We start from the raw sequence: 25,001 nt of genomic DNA, 5'->3' as shown, positions 1-25,001 counted from the left end.
CCTCGGCCCGCTGTGCTTCACTGCGGAATGAGGCTGTGTTTTATCGTTTCTGCTGGATGGAACGCAGATGGAGAGATAGAGGGATACAAGACAGGGAAGAAGGGAAAGATGGGTGTAAATCACAACATGCACCTGGACACATACCTAGTGGCCAGAGAGAGAGAGAAGGGTGGAAAGGAGAGGAAAAGAGAAGGAGTTCACTTTCTATAGTTTATTTCATTTTTGTTTATCCATTTCACTTGCTTTGGCGATGTAAACATGTGTTTCCCATGACAACAAAGCCCCTTAAATTGAACTGAGTGAGATTGATTGAGTGAGTGAGAGTGAGAGCGAGAGGAATTCCTCCAGGCAGATTCAGGCCAGTGGCTGAAGTCAATAGTACTGGAACACAAAACAATCCCAGCATTTCTGGACAGAACATTCAAAATATTTATCCAGAGAACAGTATGAAAATAAATATGATAAAAAAAATACTATTATCTTAGATTATGTATGAAAGACAGATGCTATTGAAGCCAAGACAAGTGTACAAGAACGGACGCCGATTGAAAAGGCAGTATGACGTTTGTTTTATTGATCATACCATCCTCAGCAGCAATATATATGTACATTTGTAAAAAAAAAAGGATTCCTCCTAAGCTTCCAATAGGCCATTTAAAATAAAATTAAATGAGGCGAGGAACATTGATGCAAATATCCATAGTCTGAGTATTCCTCTTTCAACTTCACTAGACCACATTCCAGTACATGGTCAAAACACAGCCCAGATATAATACCCATATATACACGTTACCATAACAGGTGGGTAGAAACCACTTTACTGGAGGATGGGAAGCGAGAGACTAACTCTTCGAGTTTCAGACATGAGACTAGTAACTTATGCCATAACTAGGTTACTTCCTAGGTAGGATGGTTTTCCCAACGGACAGTCTTTAGCTAACATCTAAACCCAGTTTCTTGCTGACAAACACAAAACAGATCAATGCATAACTTCAACAGAGTGCTGACTGGAGAGCTGGATGAAAGAGGAATCTCACATTGATATAAATAAATCTCAAGACAGGATGGAGTCCATTGACCATTTCCTGTAGATCAAACATCCCAGAAACAGAAGGAGAGATGCAGAAGTCTTGTATGGCTAGATGAATATAGAAATGTTCAATATTGTCGGGAAGACATTCTCTCTGAAACAATACAGTCACACAGGACCATACACCCTAACACACTTCTCTTGCTAACACACGTTCTCATCCATCCATCCTCTCTTCTATCCTCTCATCCATCCAAAAACACACACTTCCTTCCTGTTCACTGCTTGGCTTTCTTCAGGATGGTGCCTACGGCAGAGATTACAGTGGTCTTGGTTCCGCTGGCGGTGGTCGTCACGGAGACAACCGCTGGCAGGGTTGCCGTGGTAGTGAGCAGGGCGGGCTGGGCCAGGGTCACGGGCACCGCAGAGTCCCACTTACTCTTCCTCTTCTGAGCTTCTGGTGAGGGAGGGAGAGAGAGGACTGGTGAGAAAGAGAGGATAGGGAGAATGAGAGAGAGAGAGGACTGGTGAGAAAGAGAGGATAGGGAGAATGAGAGAGAGAGAGCGAGAATGGGAGAGAGCGAGAGCAGGAGAGAGCGAGAGCAGGAGAGAGCGAGAGTGAGAGCAGGAGAGAGCGAGAGCAGGAGAGAGCGAGAGCAGGAGAGAGCGAGAGTGAGAGCAGGAGAGAGCGGGAACGGGAGAGAGCGGGAACGGGAGAGAGCGGGAACGGGAGAGAGCGGGAACGGGAGAAAATGGGAGAGAGCAGGAGGGAGGGACAGAGCGAGAAAGAACGGGAGAGAGAGTGGGAGAGAGATAACGGGAGAGAGCGAGATCGGGACAGAGAGAGAGAGCGGGAGAGAGAGAGATAACGGGAGAGAGCGAGATCGGGACAGAGAGAGAGAGCGGGACAGAGAGAGAGAGCGGGACAGAGAGAGAGAGCGGGACAGAGAGAGAGAGAGCGGGACAGAGAGAGAGAGAGCGGGACAGAGAGAGAGAGCGGGACAGAGAGAGAGAGAGCGGGACAGAGAGAGAGAGAGCGGGACAGAGAGAGAGAGAGAGAGCGGGAGAGAGAGCGGGAGAGCGAGAAGAGAGCGAGAAAGGGAGAGACTGTGGTGTTGACAGTATCCTAAATGAAATGATAAATATATAGTCCAGAAATTCCAATTGGCAATACTTAAACTGATCCTTAAATCATCTTAGACTGATCCTTAAATCATCTTAAACTGATCCTTAAATCATCTTAAACTGATCCTTAAATCATCTTAAACTGATCCTTAGCACTTATTCCCCAATATTTGGAACCAAAGACTGATCACTCCTCTCTCCCTGATCACATCCTCGCTCTCTCGCGTTCTCAGAGCCTGGTTCCTCTCTAGGTTTCTTCCTAGGGAGTTTTTTCTAGCCACCGTGCTTCTACACCTGCATTGCTTGCTGTTTGGGGTTTTCGGCTGGGTTTCTGTACAGCACTTTGAGATATCAGCTGATGTAAGGGATTTATAAATACATTTGATTTGGCCTAAACATCAGCGCCACAGGTAACTTCCACAAAGCTGTGAACGATCTGAGAGATGAGGCAAGACGACGGGCCTTCAATGCCATCAAAAGGAACATAACATTCAACATACCAATTAGGATCGGGCTAAAAATACTTGAACCGGTTATGGAACCCATTGCCGTTCATGGTTGTGAGGTCTGGGGTCCACTCACCAACCAAAAGAACTCACAAAATGGGGCAAACACCAAATTGAGACTCTGCATGCAGAATTATGCAAAAATATCCTCCATGTACAAAGTAAAACACCAAATAATGCATGCAGAGCAGAATTAGGCCGATAACCGCTAATTATCAAAATCCAGAAAAGAGCCGTTAAATTCTACAACCACCTAAAAAGAAGCGATTCCCAAACCTTCCATAACAAAGCCATCACCTACAGAGAGATGAACCCGGAGAAGAGTCCCCTAAGCAAGCTGGTCCTGGGGCTCTGTTCACAAACACAAACACACCCCAAAGAGCAACAATTAGACCCAACCAAATCATGAGAAAACAAAAAGATAATTACTTGACACATTGGAAAGAATTTACAAAAAAAACTGAGCAAACTAGAATGCTATTAGGCCCTAAACAGAGAGTACCCAGTGGCAGAATACCTGACCACTGTGACAGACCCAAAATTAAGGAAAGCTTTGACTATGTACAGACTCTGAGCATAGCCTTGCTATTGAGAAAGGCCACCTAAGGAAGACCTGGCTCTCAAGAGAAGACAGGCTATGTGCACACTGCCCACAAAATGAGGTGGAAACTGAGCTGCACTTCCTAACCTCCTGACAAATGTATGACCATATTAGAGAGACATATTTCCCTCAGATTCCAAAGACCCACAAAGAATTTGAAAACAAATACAATTTTGATAAAACTCCCATATCTATTGGGTGAAATTCCACAGTGTGACATCACAGCAGCAATATTTGTGACCTGTTGCCACAAGAAAAGGGCAACCAGTGAAGAACAAACACCATTGTAAATACAACCCATATTTATGTTAATTTATTTTCCCTTTTGACTAACTATTTGCACATCGTTATAACACTGTATATATACATAATATGACATTTGAAATGTCTTTATTCTTTTGGAACTTCTGTGAGTATAATGTTTACTGTTCATTTTTTACTTCACATTTGTTTATTATCTATTTCACTTGCTTTGGCAATGTTAACACATGTTTCCCATGTAAATAAAGCTCTTCGAATTGAAATGGAAAGAAATAGTGAAAGGTTGAGAAACGGGAACCAGATAAAACCTTATGTGTTTTTTTTCTCTCTCTTTTAGGAAGGTCACACTAAAAATCAGGAAAGATAATGTTTCTATGGTCGGGGAGGGGTTCTCTGTCTATAGTCTGGGGGCTGTAACACAACACAATGTGGAATAAGTCAAGGGGCCTGAATACTTTCTGAAGGCTCTGTAGTTGTGTGTACCTGTCACGGTACTAGCAGCCGTATTGGTTGTGGGAACTGCTGCGTTGGTGGGGTTGCTGCCCTTCTTAGTGGCCGTCACAAACTCAATCTAGGAGAAGAGAAGCCAAAACACCATCACACCCGTACTGCAGAGGGCTGGGCGGGGGGTGGTGCTGACGGGCTGTTGTGGTGACACTTAATCTCTTGGCAGGATACTTGAACATAAAGTACAGGCAGTCTGTGGCAACATGCCCCTGACGCACAGACTGATTACAGCCCCGTCTGTGATTAGTGAAACAGGAGCGCAGTAAACGTATAGTGTTGGAAAAGCTATGTTCTCTGTAAAGGTTTAACAGAGATTGAGCATGGGGTTAGAAGGAAGGTTAGTTTTGTTGAGGGGGGGGTTGAAAACGTGTGCATTGTCATTTATATTACCTCGGGTGGCCTCTTCAAGGCAACTAAAACGCCTGTGGTCCTCACCTTCGTCTTGTCCTTCTTGGCTTTCTCCAGTTTATCCATCTCCACTTTCTGAGCTTTGGCTGCAGGGAGAGAAGGAAAACTGTTCAGTTGATAGGACTGACTGGCAAGCACACACAGCCACCAACGACCTCCTTACCCAGTGCCTCATAGTAAGAGTCCTCTGGCCAGCCGTGAGGATCAAACATGTCTTTAGGGTAGTTGGTTCCCAGTTCATCTATGCCACAGAACTGGATGAGTTTCTCATAGATACTGGATAGACGCAAAGACAAGTCAACAAATGTATCTGGAAGAGCAACGTGTGTATCATCGATAGGATCGTAACTCTAGGAATATGTGTGTGTGTGTGTGTGTGTACCTGGGATTCCTGAACTCTTTCTTCCTCTGAATGTGGTTGTTTGTGTCTAAGTCTCCATGTAGATTCTTCTCATACAGCTTCTGGATCTTCACCTGTTGATAGAAAACCAACATATCTGATAATGTAACACAGGAGTTAAATTTCCACTAGGAAAGTTCCTAATACAGGTTCCTAATACCTCAGGGAAATATTTGGTAACCAGGGAGCCGGGCCAGTCAACTGTAGCCTGGGGGATCAACTATGATAAATGATCACTAAACGGACAAGGATTGGAATGTAATGACACTACTGTATCTACAGTACTCAGAACAGTCAGTTCAATTGGCCCAAGTACTAGGACAACGGAAGTGTTGAAAAGCTCTTCTTCGGAGAGACAAGGGTAGTGACGGCTGTTCAAAATGATGAGCTCCGCATGGGCCCCGTGTCAAACAGTCCCCTTCCTGTGTGTGTGTGCTGGTGTTAGATAGCCTGAGGTGAGGGATATCCAGATAGTGATTCATCATCACTGATTCACTAGATAGAGGGATGTTAGGGTGTGTTCACACCCTGAGGCAACACTATACGGTGCTGAACTGTTCACTCAGTCAGTCAGCCACACCCTCACCTGCCCCAACACCTACCCAACAAGAGTTACATTCACTTCACCAAGTTTGGCAGACTTCTCCCTTACGGATCGGGCTAAGATTTGGGGAGGATACGCTAGATCCTAGATCTGTGCATAATGGCAATGTCTACATAGGAATGCTAAGTTATTTCTGAGGAAAACGTTGGACCAGAGTCCGAGAGACGGTCGAGAGAGGGGGATTGTGGACTGTGACAGAGTGTTGACCACTGTGAGATGACCTGCTGGTGGTTCCCTACATGTTGATGTTATTCTCTCACTGGAGGACTCTTCTCTCCAGCAGAACATTGTGGAACATTTACCAACAACTACTTGTCTGGCAGCTGGCATTGAACGAAGCTCAGGCATTGGCAGGAGAGGAAATGTACTACCTGGAAACCAGTGTTTATCTCATACCTAGCCCAATTCCAGTACATCACACACCTATCTGTCCTCCCTCCAGTACACCATACACATATCTGTCCTCCCTCCAGTACACCATAGACCTAACTGTCCTCCCTCCAGTACACCATACACCTACCTACATGTCCTCCCTACAGTACACCATACACATATCTGTCCTCCCTCCAGTACACCATACACATATCTGTCCTCCCTACAGTACACCATCCACCTACCTGTCCTCCTTACAGTAGACCCTACACCTCTACCTGTCCTCCCTCCCTACAGTACACCATACACCTACCTGTCCTCCTTACAGTAGACCCTACACCTCTACCTGTCCTCCCTCCCTACAGTACACCATACACCTACCTGTCCTCCTCCAGCAGTCTACTACTTGTTGACAGAGAGCTTACTGGGTCACTGCTAAATTGGAGGTGCTGTAGGCCAGTGTGACAAATGTGCAAGTGATGGTTGTTTAAAACAGGTGACCAGACCCCTTTAGACAAATAGGAATTGCACAGGTATGCAAGAATGATAGCTAGTCATATAGCTCAGCAGTTTAGGTGACTGGTACAGGTAAGTAGGGCTGTGAGTACCTGTAGGTGACTGGTACAGGTAAGTAGGGCTGTGAGTACCTGTAGGTGACTGGTACAGGTAAGTAGGGCTGTGAGTACCTGTAAGTGACTGGTACAGGTAAGTAGGGCTGTGAGTACCTGTAGGTGACTGGTACAGGTAAGTAGAGCTGTGAGTACCTGTAGGTGACTGGTACGGTTAAGTAGGGGTGTGAGTACCTGTAGGTGACTGATACAGGTAAGTAGGGCAGTGAGTACCTGTAGGTGACTGATACAGGTAAGTAGGGCTGTGAGTACCTGTAGGTGACTGATACAGGTAAGTAGGGCTGTGAGTACCTGTAGGTGACTGATACAGGTAAGTAGGGCTGTGAGTACCTGTAGGTGACTGATACAGGTAAGTAGGGCTGTGAGTACCTGTAGGTGACTGATACAGGTAAGTAGGGCTGTGAGTACCTGTAGGTGACTGGAGCAGCGTCCTGGTGGTTCAGGGGGGATCCGGATCTTGTCAGGTGACATGTTCCTCACTTTCTCTGAGAACAGAGCTGGGGCGGAAACACAGAAAAATAACCAATCAGAAGAGCAGACTACAGACAGTCTAGTAGCTACATTCTTTAGAGTTGAACCCAGAAATCATGTCTGTAAAACGAGAGCGTTGAATCAACATGTTCAACGCAATTCTGAATTGAAGGTTGTTCTGCATGCGTGTGAGGTGTTCAGGACCATCTGGTCCTGGTATGAAACCTAGTTACCACACCCAGTCAGGGAGGGTATGTTGGGGCTTGTGTAGAGAAGAGAGGATGCCCTTTTTTCAAACTCTTCTTTCTTTCTTTCTCTCCTCTTTCTTTCTTTCTCTTTCTTTCTCTCCTCTTTCTTTCTTTCTTTCTTTCTCTCCTCTTTCTTTCTTTCTTTCTTTCTCTCTCTCTCTCTCTCTCTGACTCCAGGCCAAGCATCCTTCAGTCTAAAGTCTCATCAGTGGGAGGGCACTATACAGTCACTCAGCACTGTCAATCTATCACAGGCTTCAAATGGTTAAGAAAAAATGTGTGTTAGCTTTGCGTGTGAGAACAGATAAGTAAGGTACAAGACTGAGCGTGAATTTAGATGAAAACATTTCTATCAGTTAAACCTCTAGGACAACGACACCGCAGACGTTCTCCTTTAGCCTGTATCGTAGGTCACATACACTATGGTGTGTAGGCAACAAGCTCCTCTATGTACCCAACACATTCCAGGCTCACTCCCCCTCCCCTCAATCTCTTTACTCTCTTCTTTATTTTCAAACTTCTCTCTCGTCTTGTTTGATGCTAAGGTGGAAACAAAAGCAAACCCCGAACCCTCACACTACCCTGCTTGACCTACCCTCTCCCCCTCCTCTCTCCTCCCCACTGTATCCTGCCTTGTCTGTAGGTGAGAGGGGTATGACAAACCCCTATAGGGAGGGGTAGGGCGTTACCCTATCCTCTCCCCCTCCTCCCCACCACATCCTGCCTTGTCTGTAGGTGAGAGGGGTATGACAAACCCCTATAGGGAGGGGAAGGGCGTTACACTATCCTCTCCCCCTCCTCCCCACCACATCCTGCCTTGTCTGTAGGTGAGAGGGGTATGACAAACCCCTAAAGGGAGGGGAAGGGCGTTACCCTATCCTCTCCCCCTCCTCCCCACCACATCCTGCCTTGTCTGTAGGTGAGAGGGGTATGACAAACCCCTATAGGGAGGGGAAGGGCGTTACCCTCCCCTACTGGCTAACTGCACCAACAGGACTGTGCACACGACACTCAGACACACACACACACACACACACACACACACACACGAGTAAACAGACAGAAGCCATTACAGAGTCATGATGTACTCAGTGACAACAACACACTAAACACAAATATGCACTTGGCTGCAAGCACACTAATGAGCAGTAGAAAATACCATACTGAGTCAGACGAGTCATACGCCCTAGCATGCTTTACATGAACACAGTGTGTGTGAGGTAACAGGACCATAGCAGACAGCGGTCTGAATCACACCTCTCTAAACCACAAGAGGTCCCATCCCAATATGATCAACTCTGACTAGGCCTACCTCAAGCTAGAGGTGTTCACAGATCCCATTTTTTGGGAAAATCAATACCCAGGTGCAGAATTGTTTTGGCGATTCGAATTTCAGGTGGAACAAATCCGACCCAAAATATGTCAGAGATGAAGGATGGATCTGAAAACGGGGAACATTTGTTAGCGCGCACTGCACCCGGCCCGCCACAGGAGTCGCTGGTGCGCGATGAGACAAGGATTTTCCTACTGGCCAAACCCTCCCTAACCCGGACGACGCTAGGCCAATTGTGCGTCGCCCCACGGACCTCCCGGTCGCGGCCTGTTACGACAGAGCCTGGAACCCAGAGTCTCTGGTGACACGGCTTGCCCTGCAGTACAGCGCCCTTAACCACTGCGCCACCCGGGAGGCCCGGATCCTGGACTTCCTGACGGGCCGCCCCCAGGTGGTGAGGGTAGGTAGCAACACATCTGCCACGCTGATCCTCAAAACTGGAGCCCCTCAGGGGTGTGTGCTCAGTCCCCACCTGTACTCCCTGTTCACCCACGACTGCGTGGCCAGGCACGACTCCAACACTATCATTAAGTTAGCTAACAACACAACAGTGTTGATCACCGACAACAATGAGACAGCCTATAGGGAAGAGGTCAGAAACCTGGCCGGGTGGTGCCAGAATAACAACCTCTCAATCAACATAACCAAAACTAAGAAGATGATTGTGGACTACAGGAAAAGGAGGACCGAGCACGCCCCCATTCTCATCGAAAGGGCTGTAGTGGAGCAGGTTGAAAGCTTCAAGTTCCTTGGTGTCAACATCACCAAAAAACTAGAATGGTCCAAACACACCAAGACAGTCGTGAAGAGGGCACGACAAAGCCTATTCCCCCTCAGGAAACTAAAAAGATGTACATGCTACTTCAATTAGCCCGACCAACCGGTGCCCCCCGCACATTGGCTAACCGGGCTATCTGCATTGTGTCCCGCCACCCACCAACCCCTCTTTTACGCTACTGCTACTCTCTGTTCATCATATATGCATAGTCACTTTAACCATACCTACATGTACATACTACCTCAATCAGCCTGACTAACCGGTGCCTGTATATAGCCTCACGACTGTATATAGCCTCTACTGTATACAGCCTCACTACTGTATATAGCCTCACTACTGTATATAGCCTCACTACTGTATACAGCCTCTCTACTGTATACAGCCTCTCTACTGTATATAGCCTCACTACTGTATACAGCCTCACTACTGTATACAGCCTCTACTGTATACAGCCTCTACTGTATACAGCCTCACTACTGTATACAGCCCCACTACTGTATATAGCCTCACTACTGTATATAGCCCCTCTACTGTATACAGTCTCACTACTGTATATAGCCTCTCTACTGTATATAGCCCCTCTACTGTATATAGCCTCACTACTGTATATAGCCTCACTACTGTATATAGCCTCACTACTGTATATAGCCTCACTACTGTATATATAGCCTCACTACTGTATATAGCCTCTACTGTATACAGCCTCACTACTGTATACAGCCTCTACTGTATATAGCCTCACTACTGTATATAGCCTCTCTACTGTATATAGCCTCTCTACTGTATATAGCCTCACTACTGTATATAGCCTCACTACTGTATATAGCCTCACTACTGTATATAGCCTCACTACTGTATATAGCCTCACTACTGTATATAGCCTCACTACTGTATATAGCCTCACTACTGTATATAGCCTCTACTGTATATAGCCTCTCTACTGTATATAGCCTCACTACTGTATATAGCCTCTCTACTGTATATAGCCTCTCTACTGTATATAGCCTCTCCTGTATATAGCCTCTCTACTGTATATAGCCTCTGTACTGTATATAGCCTATAGCCTCACTACTGTATATAGCCTCTCTACTGTATATAGCCTCTCTACTGTATATAGCCTCACTACTGTATATAGCCTCTCTACTGTATATAGCCTCTCTACTGTATATAGCCTCTCTACTGTATATAGCCTCTCTACTGTATATAGCCTCACTACTGTATATAGCCTCTCTACTGTATATAGCCTCTCTACTGTATATAGCCTCTCTACTGTATATAGCCTCTCTACTGTATATAGCCTCTCTACTGTATATAGCCTAGCTACTGTCCTTTTTCACTGTCTTTTTTACTGTTGTTTTTATTTCTTTACTTATCTATTGTTCACCTAATATATTTTTTTTACTTAGAAATTGCACTGTTGTAAGTAACGATTTCACTGTAAGGTCTACACTTGTTGTATTCGGCACAGGTGACAAACAAACTTTGATCTTAGTTATAGGTAGGTATTCAGACCTCTCCAAATGGTCAAACATAACTACCATACACATCCATCCTCTCTCCCATAAAGTAGAGTTTGGGCGTGACACGGGAGATTAGTGTTGTATTACATCATGTGTGTGAAATTTGGCACCTGGATGTGGGGTCGTACCTGTGTACACACAGTTTCCCTCTCTGACACATATACACACACTATAAGAGACAGTAACACACACACACAGTAAAGGGAGTGATAGGTAGCAGGGGTTGGAACCGGTTCAGGGAACAGAACAATAACACATTTTTCAAGGAACAGAATCAGAACCGGGAACGAAAGTGATCTATAATGTTCCCGGAAAAGTTATTTGAAAAGCATGGGGATCGGTTAACATTATTTTAAGTTCTGGGCTTATTTTTCCCCCAGTCCCACAAAAACAACGCAACAAAGAGCGTATGCAAAGCCCTCCCTCTGTCAATCAGAAACTTCTTCCAGAGTCTGCCTGCCAGCTGGAAATCTTTGCCAGTGTGTGTGTAGGCTACCTGCCCCTCTCTGGTCCAATGTTAAGCCAACTCTGAAGTTCAAAGACATTAAAAAGTTCCTTCATAGAAGCTGCTCCTCCGTAGATATAATTCTGTGGGCCTATTTCAGATAATGCATGTCATCACAAGATGCCAAGCCACCTCCTCTCTCCCAACCCGCAAAATGTCAGTTGTTTCATCTCACGCCCAACACTTGTCCTTCCATCACGCATGTAAACAACTCACTGATCTGTAGCTTGCCTGCTCCATGGCAAGCTGCTCCATCCACACTGCATGATTGGTGAAGTAATTTAATGTTGAGCTAAATAAAAAGTTGTGATTTCAGAAATTTAAAAAGGAACGATTGGAAAATTATTTGGGTTTCAACCACTGATTGGTACTACTGTTTAATGGCCTAATAAAGCAGTGTGTTCTTTCCTGCTCTGAACACACACACACACACAGTCAATGAACAATTATAACAAAATGATCAAAAAACATGTAAAATAGGGTCTAGGCTACATCATCTAAGGTATGTGTGTTGTGCCCGCCATCAGTTGAGACACTCTTGAATACTCTGGGTGGGTGTCATGTTTAGGGTGATAAATGTACAAACATGGAAAAACTTCTACTTTCAAAAAAGTACCACAAAAATGGTTGGAGGGCCACACATCAGAGAATGTTGACTTGAAAAGGAAATATCTGTTGTTTTAAAAATGATACTGTCAATCCTCCATAGGAAACCTATTGTAATCATAGACATATAGATAATAGAATAGACATGACCATTTAAGTTGACATTTGACGGTGGGTGGACTGGGTGCCATCTTTGTGGTAGTAAATGTACCAGCTAAATCGTGTGACAGCAACTATGTGAGCTTACTACAGTATTATAGACACCTTATCCTGGGATTTCCTATGATCTTCTATTTAGAAAAACCCTTACCGTCTAACGACTCTTGTGTTACATGTGAGTGCACATGAGAGTCTCGGCTTCCAAATAGCTATCAATAGTTTGTAGCTCAAATCATTCGGACTCTACAGACGTTTTTGTAAAAGTAAAAATAAAAGACCCAGCCCTGGTACCCTTCGGGATCCGCCCTCGTCTCAAACACCACAGGAGCTTAACCTCTGTTAATCACACATACTAATAGTTGGTATCTACGGATGCAGAAGAAATAGGAAAATACAATGGTACAATCCAGAAGTCTGTAGCTCAAACACAGGGCGGCAGGGTAGCCTAGTGGTTAGAGCGCTGGACTAGTAACCCGAAAGGTTGCGACATCGAATCCCCGAGCAGACAAGGTAAAAATCTGTCGTTCTGCCCCTGAACAAGGCAGTTAACCCACTGTGCCTAGACCAGTTAACCCACTGTTCCTAGACCAGTTAACCCACTGTTCCTAGACCAGTTAACCCACTGTTCCTGGACCAGTTAACCCACTGTTCCTGGACCAGTTAACCCACTGTTCCTGGACCAGTTAACCCACTGTTCCTAGACCAGTTATAGATAACCCACTGTTAACAGTTAACCCACTGTTCCTAGACCAGTTAACCCACTGTTCCTAGACCAGTTAACCCACTGTTCCTAGACCAGTTAACCTACTGTTCCTAGACCAGTTAACCTACTGTTCCTAGACCAGTTAACCTACTGTTCCTAGACCAGTTAACCTACTGTTCCTAGACCAGTTAACCCACTGTTCCTAGACCAGTTAACCCACTGTTCCTAGACCAGTTAACCCACTGTTCCTAGACCAGTTAACCTACTGTTCCTAGACCAGTTAACCTACTGTTCCTAGACCAGTTAACCCACTGTTCCTAGACCAGTTAACCCACTGTTCCTAGACCAGTTAACCTACTGTTCCCCGGTAGGCCGTCATTGAAAATAAGAATTTGTTCTTAACTGACTTTAAATAAAGGTTAAAAAAAAAAATTAAAAAATTAAAAACACGCAATGTTTAAAATGAGTGGGACTGGTTGGGTTAAGAGCATGTTGTGTCTCAACCAATGGCGGGCACAACTCAAAAACGTCAGATGGAAAATAGGGTCTATCTAGGCTACAACATATGCCAATATGAAAAAAATCTGAGTTTTCAGGTTTTAGATAACTGACGTTAAAGGTAAAAAAAAATTAAAAGACACAAAAAAGATGATGGAAATGATAAAATAGCCAACCTTGTTGGTAAGCTTTTAAATGATATCAAACACAACTATTATATTCCAGAGATGAAGACATGGAAGTCTCATGGTATGGTGAGGGTATGCAAAATGGGTCACCTCTGAGCACCTTTATCTCCTCAATGTTATGGCATAAAAGTCCCCTTTCTGACCACGTATTCCATGGGCAGATATGTACGGGAAAGTTTGGTTTAAAATCAAAAGAGATGCTGTCAAAATGATTGAATTCAAATGGTTTTACCCTATGACATATTTACAAGCTGAATTACCCAGTCTGAAGACAAAGACCTACTGAACTCCCATCCACATCAGTTACTCATTAAGTCAAACCAAAAGCATGGTTTGGGCATCTAATGTTCAATTGCCACAATATACAGTGCCTTGCGAAAGTATTTGGCCCCCTTGAACTTTGCGACCTTTTGCCACATTTCAGGCTTCAAACATAAAGATATAAAACTGTATTTTTTTTGTGAAGAATCAACAACAAGTGGGACACAATCATGAAGTGGAATGACATTTATTGGATATTTCAAACTTTTTTAACAAATCAAAAACTGAAAAATTGGGCGTGCTAAATTATTCAGCCCCCTTAAGTTAATACTTTGTAGCGCCACCTTTTGCTGCGATTACAGCTGTAAGTCGCTTGGGGTATGTCTATCAGTTTTGCACATCGAAGAGACTGAATTTTTTTTCCCATTCTTCCTTGCAAAACAGCTCGAGCTCAGTGAGGTTGGATGGAGAGCATTTGTGAACAGCAGTTTTCAGTTATTTTCACAGATTCTCGATTGGATTCAGGTCTGGACTTTGACTTGGCCATTCTAACACCTGGATATGTTTATTTTTGAACCATTCCATTGTAGATTTTGCTTTATGTTTTGGATCATTGTCTTGTTGGAAGACAAATCTCCGTCCCAGTCTCAGGTCTTTTGCAGACTCCATCAGGTTTTCTTCCAGAATGGTCCTGTATTTGGCTCCATCCATCTTCCCATCAATTTTAACCATCTTCCCTGTCCCTGCTGAAGAAAAGCAGGCCCAAACCATGATGCTGCCACCACCATGTTTGACAGTGGGGATGGTGTGTTCAGCTGTGTTGCTTTTACGCCAAACATAACATTTTGCATTGTTGCCAAAAAGTTCAATTTTGGTTTCATCTGACCAGAGCACCTTCTTCCACATGGTTGGTGTGTCTCCCAGGTGGCTTGTGGCAAACTTTAAACTACACTTTTTATGGATATCTTTAAGAAATGGCTTTCTTCTTGCCACTCTTCCATAAAGGCCAGATTTGTGCAATATACGACTGATTGTTGTCCTATGGACAGTGTCTCCCACCTCAGCTGTAGATCTCTGCAGTTCATCCAGAGTGATCATGGGCCTCTTGGCTGCATCTCTGATCAGTCTTCTCCTTGTATGAGCTGAAAGTTTAGAGGGACGGCCAGGTCTTGGTAGATTTGCAGTGGTCTGATACTCCTTCCATTTCAATATTATCGCTTGCACAGTGCTCCTTGGGATGTTTAAAGCTTGGGAAATATTTTTGTATCCAAATCCGGCTTTAAACTTCTTCACAACAGTATCTCGTACCTTCCTGGTGTGTTCCTTGTTCTTCATGATGCTCTAAAAGAAGCAGCTCAGATTCAGATCCAGATCTAACATTGGATCATTCAGAGAACCTCACTGAACTTCTGGAGAGAGTTTGCTGCACTGAAAGTAAAGGGGCTGAATCATTTTGCACGCCCAATTTTTCAGTTTTTGATTTGTTAAAAAAGTTTGAAATATCCAATAAATGTCGTTCCACTTCATGATTGTGTCCCACTTGTTGTTGATTCTTCACAAAAAAAGACAGTTTTATATCTTTATGTTTGAAGCCTGAAATGTGGCAAAAGGTCGCAAAGTTCAAGGGGGCCGAATACTTTCGCAAGGCACTGTACATCTTGTTAAAATGCCCATACCAGTTATACATCTTGTTAAAATGCCCATACCAGTTATACATCTTGTTAAAATGTCCATACCAGTAGAAATCCACTTTTTTGAGCTGAAAGACAATATCCAGAGCACAATGATGACGTCAATAAGTTTTAGTCAAAGTATGATAGTGCCAAATCTAAATGTCTGATTTTGGATGTTTTCGTGAGTCTTACGCGCAAATTATTTTCATGCCTACGTTTAGTTTAAGGGCTGGGATTAATTGCAACCTACCAGCACGGCAATCACAAACACTGGCTGTAAAGTCATACATAGCTGTGCAATTTAGACAATGCATTGATGCAGTGCCTTCTGTATCATTTTGTTACGTTACAGTCTTCGAGGTGGAACCTAAATGACAATTTCTGCTCTAGGACAGGAAGTACTCTAAATAGGTGCAACAACTTCCTCTGAGGTGGGCCTTAAAAGGGATACTTCAGGGTTTTGGCAATGATACCTTTTTCTACTTCCCCAGAGTTTTCTAGTGAAAACAGGGGCTTGGCAGGAGGTGGGGCAATCTGAGCTGCTTCTAAAAGCATCATCTGAGCTGCTTCTAAAATATGTCCCGTCTTTGCCAGAACTTGGGGCATAACACAGGTTCGGCAGAAAGGAACAGTGCTCTTATTCACTGGAACACATACACTTTCTGCCACCCAGTCACCTAGCAATTGCATGGACACATCCAAGAATTGTCATGAAGAGGGCCCGAGGAACAAACTAAATAGGACAGGAGGACCCAGGAAGGGGTGTGGTTACCAGAGGTTCTCCCCCCCCCTACCACCATCTCACTGTAATGAATGGGACTTTCAGCCAGAGAGGAAACGACAGCAACAGAACTAACAGCGCGGCCAAACTGACATTATTCTGGGTTACTGCATATTCACTATGGGCAAAAACACAGGTCACGGGGGTAGAGAGGGGGCAAGAAACAATCAAACAACCCCCACTCTTTCTCCAAGGTCCCTGACACGATCAAGAGACAAATGTGACACATTTGGTGACAACCCCTCCTCCGCCCATCGCTTTCCACCTCAATACTTTCTCATTGACCAAGGAGAGAAGGAGTGTTGGTTCTATCATGGTTCCATCATGGTTCTATCATGGTTATTCTAGTCTGTGGCAGTAGTCCACTCCTGGTCCCTCTAAAGAGAGGATGTGTTGGTTCTATCATGGTTCTATCGAGGTTCTTCTAGTCTGTGGTAGTAGTCCACTCCTGGTCCCTCTAAAGAGAGGATGTGTTGGTTCTATCATGGTTCTATCATGATTCTATCATGGTTCTTCTAGTGTGTGGCAGTAGTCCACTCCTAGTCGCTCTAAAGAGAGGATGTGTTGGTTCCATCATGGTTCTATCATGGTTCTTCTAGTGTGTGGCAGTAGTCCACTCCTGGTCCCTCTAAAGAGAGGATGTGTTGTTCTATCGAGGTTCTTCTAGTGTGTGGCAGTAGTCCACTCCTGGTCCCTCTAAAGAGAGCAAGCCAGAATAAAGGTACCCCACCATATACATCCTGCTCTATAAATGGCCATCCTACCGATCCTCGACTTCGGCGATGTCATTTACAAAATAGCCTCCAATACCCTACTCAATAAATTGGAAGCTGTCTATCACAGTGCCATCCGTTTAGTCACCAAAGCCCCATATACTACCCACCACTGCGACCTGTAAGCTCTCATTGGCTGGCCCTCGCTTCATACTCGTCGCCAAACCCACTGGCTCCATGTCATCTACAAGACCCTGCTAGGTAAAGTCCCCCCTTATCTCAGCTCGCTGGTCATCATAGCAGCACGCACCTATAGCACGCACTACAGCAGGTATATCTCTCTGGTCACCCCCAAAACCAATTCTTCCTTTGGCCGCCTCTCCTTCCAGTTCTCTGCTGCCAATGACTGGAACGAACTACAAAAATCTGTGAAACTGGAAACACTTATCTCCCTCACTAGCTTTAAGCACCTGCTGTCAGAGCAGCTCACAGATTACTGCACCTGTACATAGCCCATCTATAATTTAGCCCAAACAACTACCTCTCCCCCTACAGTATTTATTTATTTATTTAGCTCCTTTGCACCCCATTATTTCTATCTCTACTTTGCACATTCTTCCACTGCAAATCTACCATTCCAGTGTTTTACTTGCTATATTTTATTTACTTTGCCACCATGGCCTTTTTTTTGCCTTTACCTCCCTTATCTCACCTCATTTGCTCACATTGTATATAGACTTATTTTTTCTACTGTATGTTTGTTTTACTCCATGTGTAACTCTGTGTTGTTGTATGTTTCGAACTGCTTTGCTTTATCTTGGCCAGGTCACAATTGTAAATGAGAACTTGTTCTCAACTTGCCTATCTGGTTAAATAAGAAATTAATTAATTAATCACCTTCATAAATCCATTCTATTATTACTGTTATTTGACACACAAATACATCTAACACAGATATGCCATTTTCTCAGTTCAATCTAATCAAAGCCATTGCATTTGCAGTGTGGATAGGAGAAAGTAGTGGCTAGATAAATCAACGCTTGTGCAACAAACAAACTATTACCAGTAAGTTTTGGCTGAGAGTTGAAGACGTGTTTGAACAAACTGCTAAGCGTTTAACTCCCTTAAGATTACCAGTAAGCAATGTGCAACAGTCACACAAGAGCCTACTGCTAGATACATCTCCCTTACAGAAACTAGCTTCATCTAAACCCAGCACTAGATGACTTGTAAGATACAATAGGAAGGATGTAGCAGTTGAATATGACTTAGTGCACAGTTACAGAGTTCGGCCTTTAGGACAAAGTGGGGACCAATGGTGTGGCTGACAAGACATTACTCATAATAGTGGGTCTCAGCACTGAGGCAACAGTAGCTGCATACAGGACCAAATCAGAAGACACGGAGTAGACAAGGTGTTGGTAGTGAAAACACATTACGGATTTAGTCTTTGTCAGGTTCTGGATCGGTTTACCACAACTCAAGCACTCCCTCTGACATAAAGACAACATACCTCACCAGTCCCCCCCCCCCCCCCTTCCAATGTTATGAAATGCTACAATGCATCCAGGGCCTGATCATAGGCCCCTCGTAGCATAGCCAAATGTCAGACACACACATAATGCTATGTTATTAAAGTGGCCCTGTAATGATTCTGTTTGAGTAGCACCTAGCCCTCCATCTAACTGGCGTAATAAACAAATCCTCATGAATAGCCATCATTTTAAGTTTGATATATCAGGTTTTCTATCGGTTGTTTTTCTCCAGGATGCCCACAAGCCTCACAAGACTAGTCTGAAGGTGCCCGGTATCAGTTTTAAACTGAGTGGAAGTACAGTATATATGGAGATAGTTTAGAGATAAACATAAAGGGTTAAATTCATGTAAAAAAAATTATATACAAATAGTTTCCTGACCCTTCTTATATCTCTCAGATATAGAACAGACACTTCACGACAAACTTCCTTTAGATGTTTTTGTTCGATGGAGTAAAACTGTTATTCAATGCATTTGTATGGGATAATAGCAGTAAGGCCAAATGCAATGTTTCATCAAATCATTTTTTGATAAATTATTATTTAAAAAAATGTTTTTAAGTACTTCAAATTCAAAATCAAATAGCTAAATTATCCTTGGTTTGAGCTTCTTAGAATAATTTCATATGTTAGATTAGGGCTAAAACCAGTAGATATTGATAGCAGTAGCTTGACAGCAAGGCTTGTGACTTCAAGTATCGGCCAATAAAGACAAATCATACAATAGAGCAACAGCTCCCCCTAGTGGCACATACAGGGAATTTTAACAATCTTCACCTCTTTGCACCCCACAGATAATCTTGATTATTATTAACCTTCATTTAACTTGGCAAGTCAGTTAAGAACAAATTATTATTTACAATGACGGCCTACCTCGGCCTCCCCTAACCCGCCACCCTATGGGACTCCCGATCACGGCCGGTCGTGATACAGCCTGGGATCGAACCAGGGTCTGCAGTGACGCCTCTTGCATCACAATCTAATAATTTGGGGGGATCAAAATAGTGACTTAGACCGCTGCGCCACTCGGGAGCCCCATGACCCCCTAACAAACATTAAATAAGTCCAAACCATTCCACAATCAGGGGGAGGTTCAAATACCTTATAATCATCTGTGTCTCCCCCCTCGTCTGACTCGTCCATTTCCTACAAAGACAAGAATGCAAAGCGTTAACATCCCTGAGTGACCCAACACACACTGAGATATACCTCTAGCAGGGTGCTGCGTGAAAAAGACTAACTAAGTTGAAAAGAGAAAGAGAACCGACAGAGTTACGGGAGCTCTCCCCGCTGTCCTCGTCTCCAGATGCCTTGTCGTCGCCATCCTCAATCCGGTTAATGTCGTCCTCTCCATAGGCAGCTGACACCAGACCGACTCCATGGCTCTCTGCAGAATAACAAAGAGCTTGGTTATCAGGTTGGAAACATGACAGCATTCAGGGTTCCTGACCCAATAGCTAGCTTGCTGAGATTAGGTCGGCCTCTACTTCATCGACATTTTGTATAGGCAGTAAATTGAATAAACTGTCATTTGAATCTACTGGTTGTCAAATTGGTTGGTTCTTAAGTCATTGGAAATTTTAGACAAAAACATACCCTAGCTGGATGAGCCGCAATTCAAACTGAGCTGATTGAATTCCAGATGTCGAGCCAAATCAGGGATGCGCTCAGGAGTGCCGACCGAGTCCCTGCGTGCGTTTTTGGTGGCATGCTCAGAGGAAAACAGTACTATAAAGAAACGTGCATTTTTATGTGCTAACAATGTTTGGATCAACTTACACCTGCAAGTCCTCCTTTTCTTCTATGAACGCATGAAACCGGCTTTCACAAGTCAGACTTCCTGCGCATTAAAAATCACATCAATCTCACCCGACATCCACACGATCGTGTGCAGCTTTACGTTTCAGCAACACAAAATGGTCTGCTGCCTGCTTTATTAGTTGACTGTCTCCCGTATTCTCTCTCCTCATGAATTAAGTTCAAATGTAACTTTTGCATTATTTAGGTAGAGTAACTTGCTTCTTGGGACATTGCATTTGGGACTTTTTGCATGTCGTAATAAAATAAAATATGAAAACAATCTAATAATTTGGGGGCACCAAATATATTTGGCCAGCCGGCCGCCAGTTGAGGAACCCTGATCTATACAATAGACCATAATTGGCCCAATAGACCTGCCATATTCCCATATTCAAGGAGCTTTCCGTTTTGATTGGGTTATTTTGCCTAAAAAACCTTTAGGCCTACCTATAGAAAAATATAAACAACTCTGCATCTCTGCCTTGCCTGACAAGTAGCCAAAAGGGTGTGAAGCCTCCCCAGTGACTTTGCAGGTGAAGAGAAGGTATTCTCCGCTGCTTGCCTGATGCTCTCCAGGCACCATCGCATGAGCCTGAGGCCAGAGACTGACCAAACCCGTGTTTGTAAACATTTATTCGAAAAGGTACTAACTAATAAGTCATCTTTCGTTTAATTTGTATTTAATTCTAAGTCACAGCCTATATGGGCAATGTATAGACTATAATGATTTAACACAACGAAATGTTGTTTAAATGCTGAGCGCTTTATGTCCCAACCAATCGATTGCGTATCACTCGCAAATGCTTAACAATGTCTTCGTAGGCTATAACCTTGAAATAATATACACTAAATAATTCATTTTCGTTCCTTCTTAGGCTTCCTGTCTGGCTCCTAACCTATTTAGAGTGTTTATATGCCGTGTAATTATGACATGTAGCCTATTTGAAATTATGTGCGCTTCTTACATTCACATGTTCATGTTTATTCCAATACTTTTCATTCAAATCCATATGGTTTGGTTTCAAAACTTTAAAAAAACAAATGGTAGGTCCAGGTGGTCACACATATAGATGGGTGCGCAAGCACTGCTCCATGGGCGATGTGCGGGATTTCTAACCGCTCAACTCCGCTCTGATATCCGTAGCTAAAGTACATTATCTACCTGTTTATTCGGTTTCTGGGTTGGAATCAGGCTCAGAGTCGTCGCCATACTCCGCCAAAGAAGACAGAAGTACACTATTTTTGCTGCTCGCCATTTCTCCACTGGTCGCATAACAATGACGTCACGTCTTCTTCTTTAGGATTTGGTTGGCAGATCGCATCCAACGTTTAGGTACATACACCGTCACCTACTGTACTGGAGTGTGAGGCCATTCACAGCCTACCTACGAAAGGAAAAGGAAAATGACCCTGCCAGCTATTAGCCCTCACAAAATAATAACAAAAACCACACCACCACATTCCAATATTTAACCCTGTCTAATCTTACTACAGATCAACAGTCTGGAAGGACATAACACTACCACTCAACACCCTATGCAACTGTTCTGCAGTACATCCTTGCAATTTTTGTAATGACTTGGTGCTGCCTATCTTGGTCAGGATGCTCTTGAAAAAGAGATTTTAAATCTCAATGAGCCTTTCCTGGTTAAATAAAATAGAAAATAAATAAATCCCAAGTACTTCTCTGCAGCTGCCACCACAACATCTATCCTCTGTGATTTTACGTTCCATTCCAGCGGTATAATTGACCACCATGGCCATAAACGCCAACAAACCAACCTTACTGAAGCACATGTTATTCCTATCCCTCTACTCCCAGGGATCTTCTTAGGATCCCTCACCCTGGACCCATCTTCCTCAACTACTCTCTTCACTGCCTCAGCACAAGACACCTTCTGCACTACTCTGATCCTGGCAACTTCAACCTGCCTTTCTCTCACCGGACACATCTGATCTCCAACACCATTGATACCCCTACAGTTTACACACACAACTTTTTCCAACGATACAACACATTCCTTTGTCTCATATCCTCCTGCACACTTATCACATCTAGGAATCTCCCTCCTACACTGCTGCCACAAGACCATAAGCTTGACACCTAAAACACCGTAATGGGTTTGGGACAAAAGCTCGAACAGACACATCCTAACTTGACTTTATCTGGTAAAAACTCTGCATCAATAGTACCATGTCTTCTCTGTTTCACCACGCTCTACACTGGGTCTGCGTCACATCAAATGACAGGCGTCACAGACACCGGGAATCTTCAACTTCAGTTGACCCTCATCAACACTTAACGCCACACCAGTTATCACTCCTTTCAAAGACGCCCTGCTCCAGAGAGGAAAGCATGTCACAGTCCCCAGACTCTGTGTTCTTTACCGCACCTGACACCGCAGTTAATTCATGTTCAATTTCCTTCTGCAGAACTCTATATTTACTCTTAATATGTTCCACTTTCCTCCTTTTTTCCCCTCCTGCCCGCTCCTTCTTTCCATCCTCAATGACTCCATCTCCAAGTCCATTCTGACACACCCGCCATCTTGTGACTCGTTCTGGCTCTGCTATACACGACGACGTCCCTTTCAGCATCGCTAATGATATGCGCATGCATATAGTTTTTTATTGAAAAGATTTGTTTAAAGTTTCAACATTTAATTATAATCAAACAGCACATTTTCATAATCAAATACGCAAATCAATTTATGAACGTTATTATCTTGACTTGGATCAAATTATTTGCCAATTCATACATTCCTCAGTGTGTTTGTTTAAATGATGGTTCCATTAATAATGCTTGGGGCTGGAAGGTTTTTTTGCACAGTCTTTTCTTTTGGAAAAGTCCTCGTAGACGTAGGGGGTAGAGAAAATCTCAATGGCCGTAAAACAGTCATGGAGAGTGGGACCCACTTCTCTAAAGCACCCCCTTCTTCATCCTCCTCTTCCCCCCTCCAGGTGAGCAGCAACAGCCATATATTAGAGCGAAGACCACCAGGGCCAGGATCATCAGCAGGAACAGCCCTATGACCACAATGCCCCCCAACGCCCAGGGCTCCATCTGCAGGCGCTGCACAGCCCACTGGACCCAGTCCTCTGGTGACCCTGCCGGGTCAGGGGGGTCTGGAACACTACAGTGGGAGTGAAAAGTCAGAGGTAGGGGTCAGAGGAAAGGGGTCAGAGGACGGGGTCAGTAATGGGGGTCAGATGGGGGTCAGGAAGTAAAGTGGGGTACAAAGTTGTTTTGTTGTATTTTTAGTTGAAATGATCCAGGGAAAGCCCATTTAGAAGTGACCAGCTCTTTCATAGAACAACAAATGACAGTTTTAAAGATACACAACTTTTCCTTTTTCCTTTAATTCCACCAATGTTTGTTTCACATTGTAACCTGCTGGCAGCTTTCATTCATGTTACAGATCTGTTCATTATTTTTATTTCTTACTGTCTTACTAGCTCTGACTTTGCTGTCCATTACTTTATTGAGGAAAAATGTAGCGACTACGACTGTGATAAGCAGTTGTCCCACCCAGCCACAGTATCTTCAGATGAATGCACTGACTTGTAAGTTGCTCTGGATAAGAGTGTCTGCTAAATTACTAAAATGTTAAATATAAATGTAAATCTGTTAATCAACAAGTTTCCAATCAATGACTCACCTTTCCAGAGCCATCTCTCAATGTTCTCAGCGATGGCGACAGTAAATACGGTCTGTGAGACCTGGGTTCTGGATGTATAGGCCTCTGTTAGTATCTCAATAGCTGGTCCAACCCTGCATCTGTATTCCAAATAAACACTCCACTTCAGCCTCTAGAAGACCTTCTTTAGCGTGAGAGTCTTTGGTATCCTGTGAGGTACGCTCATTTACTCCCTCTCAACTCCAACTGGATTTTTCTCTCTCGATTCCACTTGATTCCAAAAGCCTAATCAGTGATCGTGACTAGTTCTCTTGTTGTGAGGGCTTTCAATACGTGACGCAGTAGGAGAGAGAGAGAGAGAGAGAGAGAAGTCCAGCTGGGTTAATGTTTACCGACAATATTGACTCTATCGGAGGTGAGGCCCGAGACTGTGCTACAAGGTCTGATAAGGTAAGCTCTTACTGCACAATACACTACACCGCTGAGTGGCACGGTTACTGGCACCTGAAGTGAAAGTATCAGGGATAGGGTGGGTCAGTATAAAGATGGAGTCTTTATCGTTTAATAGATGGAAAGTTAGATATGACATAAGCCCAGCCAGTGTTACATTCCAAAGGTTTTAGCTGTTGACACAATGCATTAATAACAAGAATAATCACAATGTAAAAAAAATGTAATTCTTTAATGTACTATATTTTATTTGCACTTAAACATTAAGTAAAGCTTAACTTGTTGCTCCTCAAATGACAACTACAGATGAATATAATCCCAAAACAGGTTGTTTCACTCCAAATGATTGATGTACAATGAATTGGTGATGGTACAGTAACAGTATAACTAATGATAATCACGATTTGCCATCTGTAAGGCAACAGATATGTCACGCCCTGAACGTAGAGAGCCTTTAATTCTCTAATTTGGTTAGGTCGGGGTGTGACTAGTGTGCACCAGCAGAGGGCACTCTCTATATGACCGTCCCTGCTTTTCCACTGGAAAACAGCCACACAAAAACAAGTTCGGAACTTCAGCACGTTTTCTATAGAGTCATCTTGAAGGAGAACAGAGATGGGTTTTACATTCTGGACATTAAAACAACTTTGTTAAACACAACAAGATTGAAATCTGAGGGAGTTTTTAAAAAAATGTTT

The 25,001-nt window shown here is 43.7% G+C and overlaps 2 protein-coding genes and 1 long non-coding RNA gene across 3 annotated transcripts in view; all 3 read right to left on the bottom strand.

Moving 5' to 3' along the window:
* Positions 1-566: 566 nt before the first annotated feature.
* On the bottom strand, positions 567-21,589 carry LOC110492815 (SAP30-binding protein). Its single transcript, XM_090201676.1, is given in 9 exon segments — positions 567-1,487; positions 4,007-4,094; positions 4,466-4,524; positions 4,602-4,714; positions 4,821-4,912; positions 6,852-6,940; positions 19,495-19,561; positions 19,684-19,802; positions 21,378-21,589. Coding segments are annotated over 9 exon segments (900 nt in total). The 5' UTR covers positions 21,472-21,589; the 3' UTR covers positions 567-1,308.
* Positions 21,590-22,804: 1,215 nt separating this feature from the next.
* On the bottom strand, positions 22,805-24,323 carry LOC149976533 (uncharacterized). The gene is made up of 2 exons (XR_016487109.1): positions 23,875-24,323; positions 22,805-23,349 (listed from the first exon to the last, which is right to left on the bottom strand). It is a non-coding gene; the product is annotated as an uncharacterized LOC149976533 (long non-coding RNA).
* Positions 24,324-24,520: 197 nt separating this feature from the next.
* LOC149976532 (uncharacterized) overlaps positions 24,521-25,001 on the bottom strand; it is a 19,761-nt gene continuing 19,280 nt past the window's right edge. Inside the window, exon 4 of the mRNA XM_090201675.1 lies at positions 24,521-25,001. This exon is cut by the window's right edge and continues 487 nt beyond it. The gene's annotated coding sequence lies outside the window, so the exon portion shown is untranslated.

Source organism: Oncorhynchus mykiss, chromosome 16 (assembly GCF_057628025.1).
Source record: "Oncorhynchus mykiss isolate SJ-2025 chromosome 16, ASM5762802v1, whole genome shotgun sequence".
Taxonomy (NCBI): Eukaryota; Metazoa; Chordata; class Actinopteri; order Salmoniformes; family Salmonidae; genus Oncorhynchus; species Oncorhynchus mykiss.
Note: the sequence above shows the minus strand (reverse complement) of the source record. Positions and strands in the feature narration are given on the sequence as shown.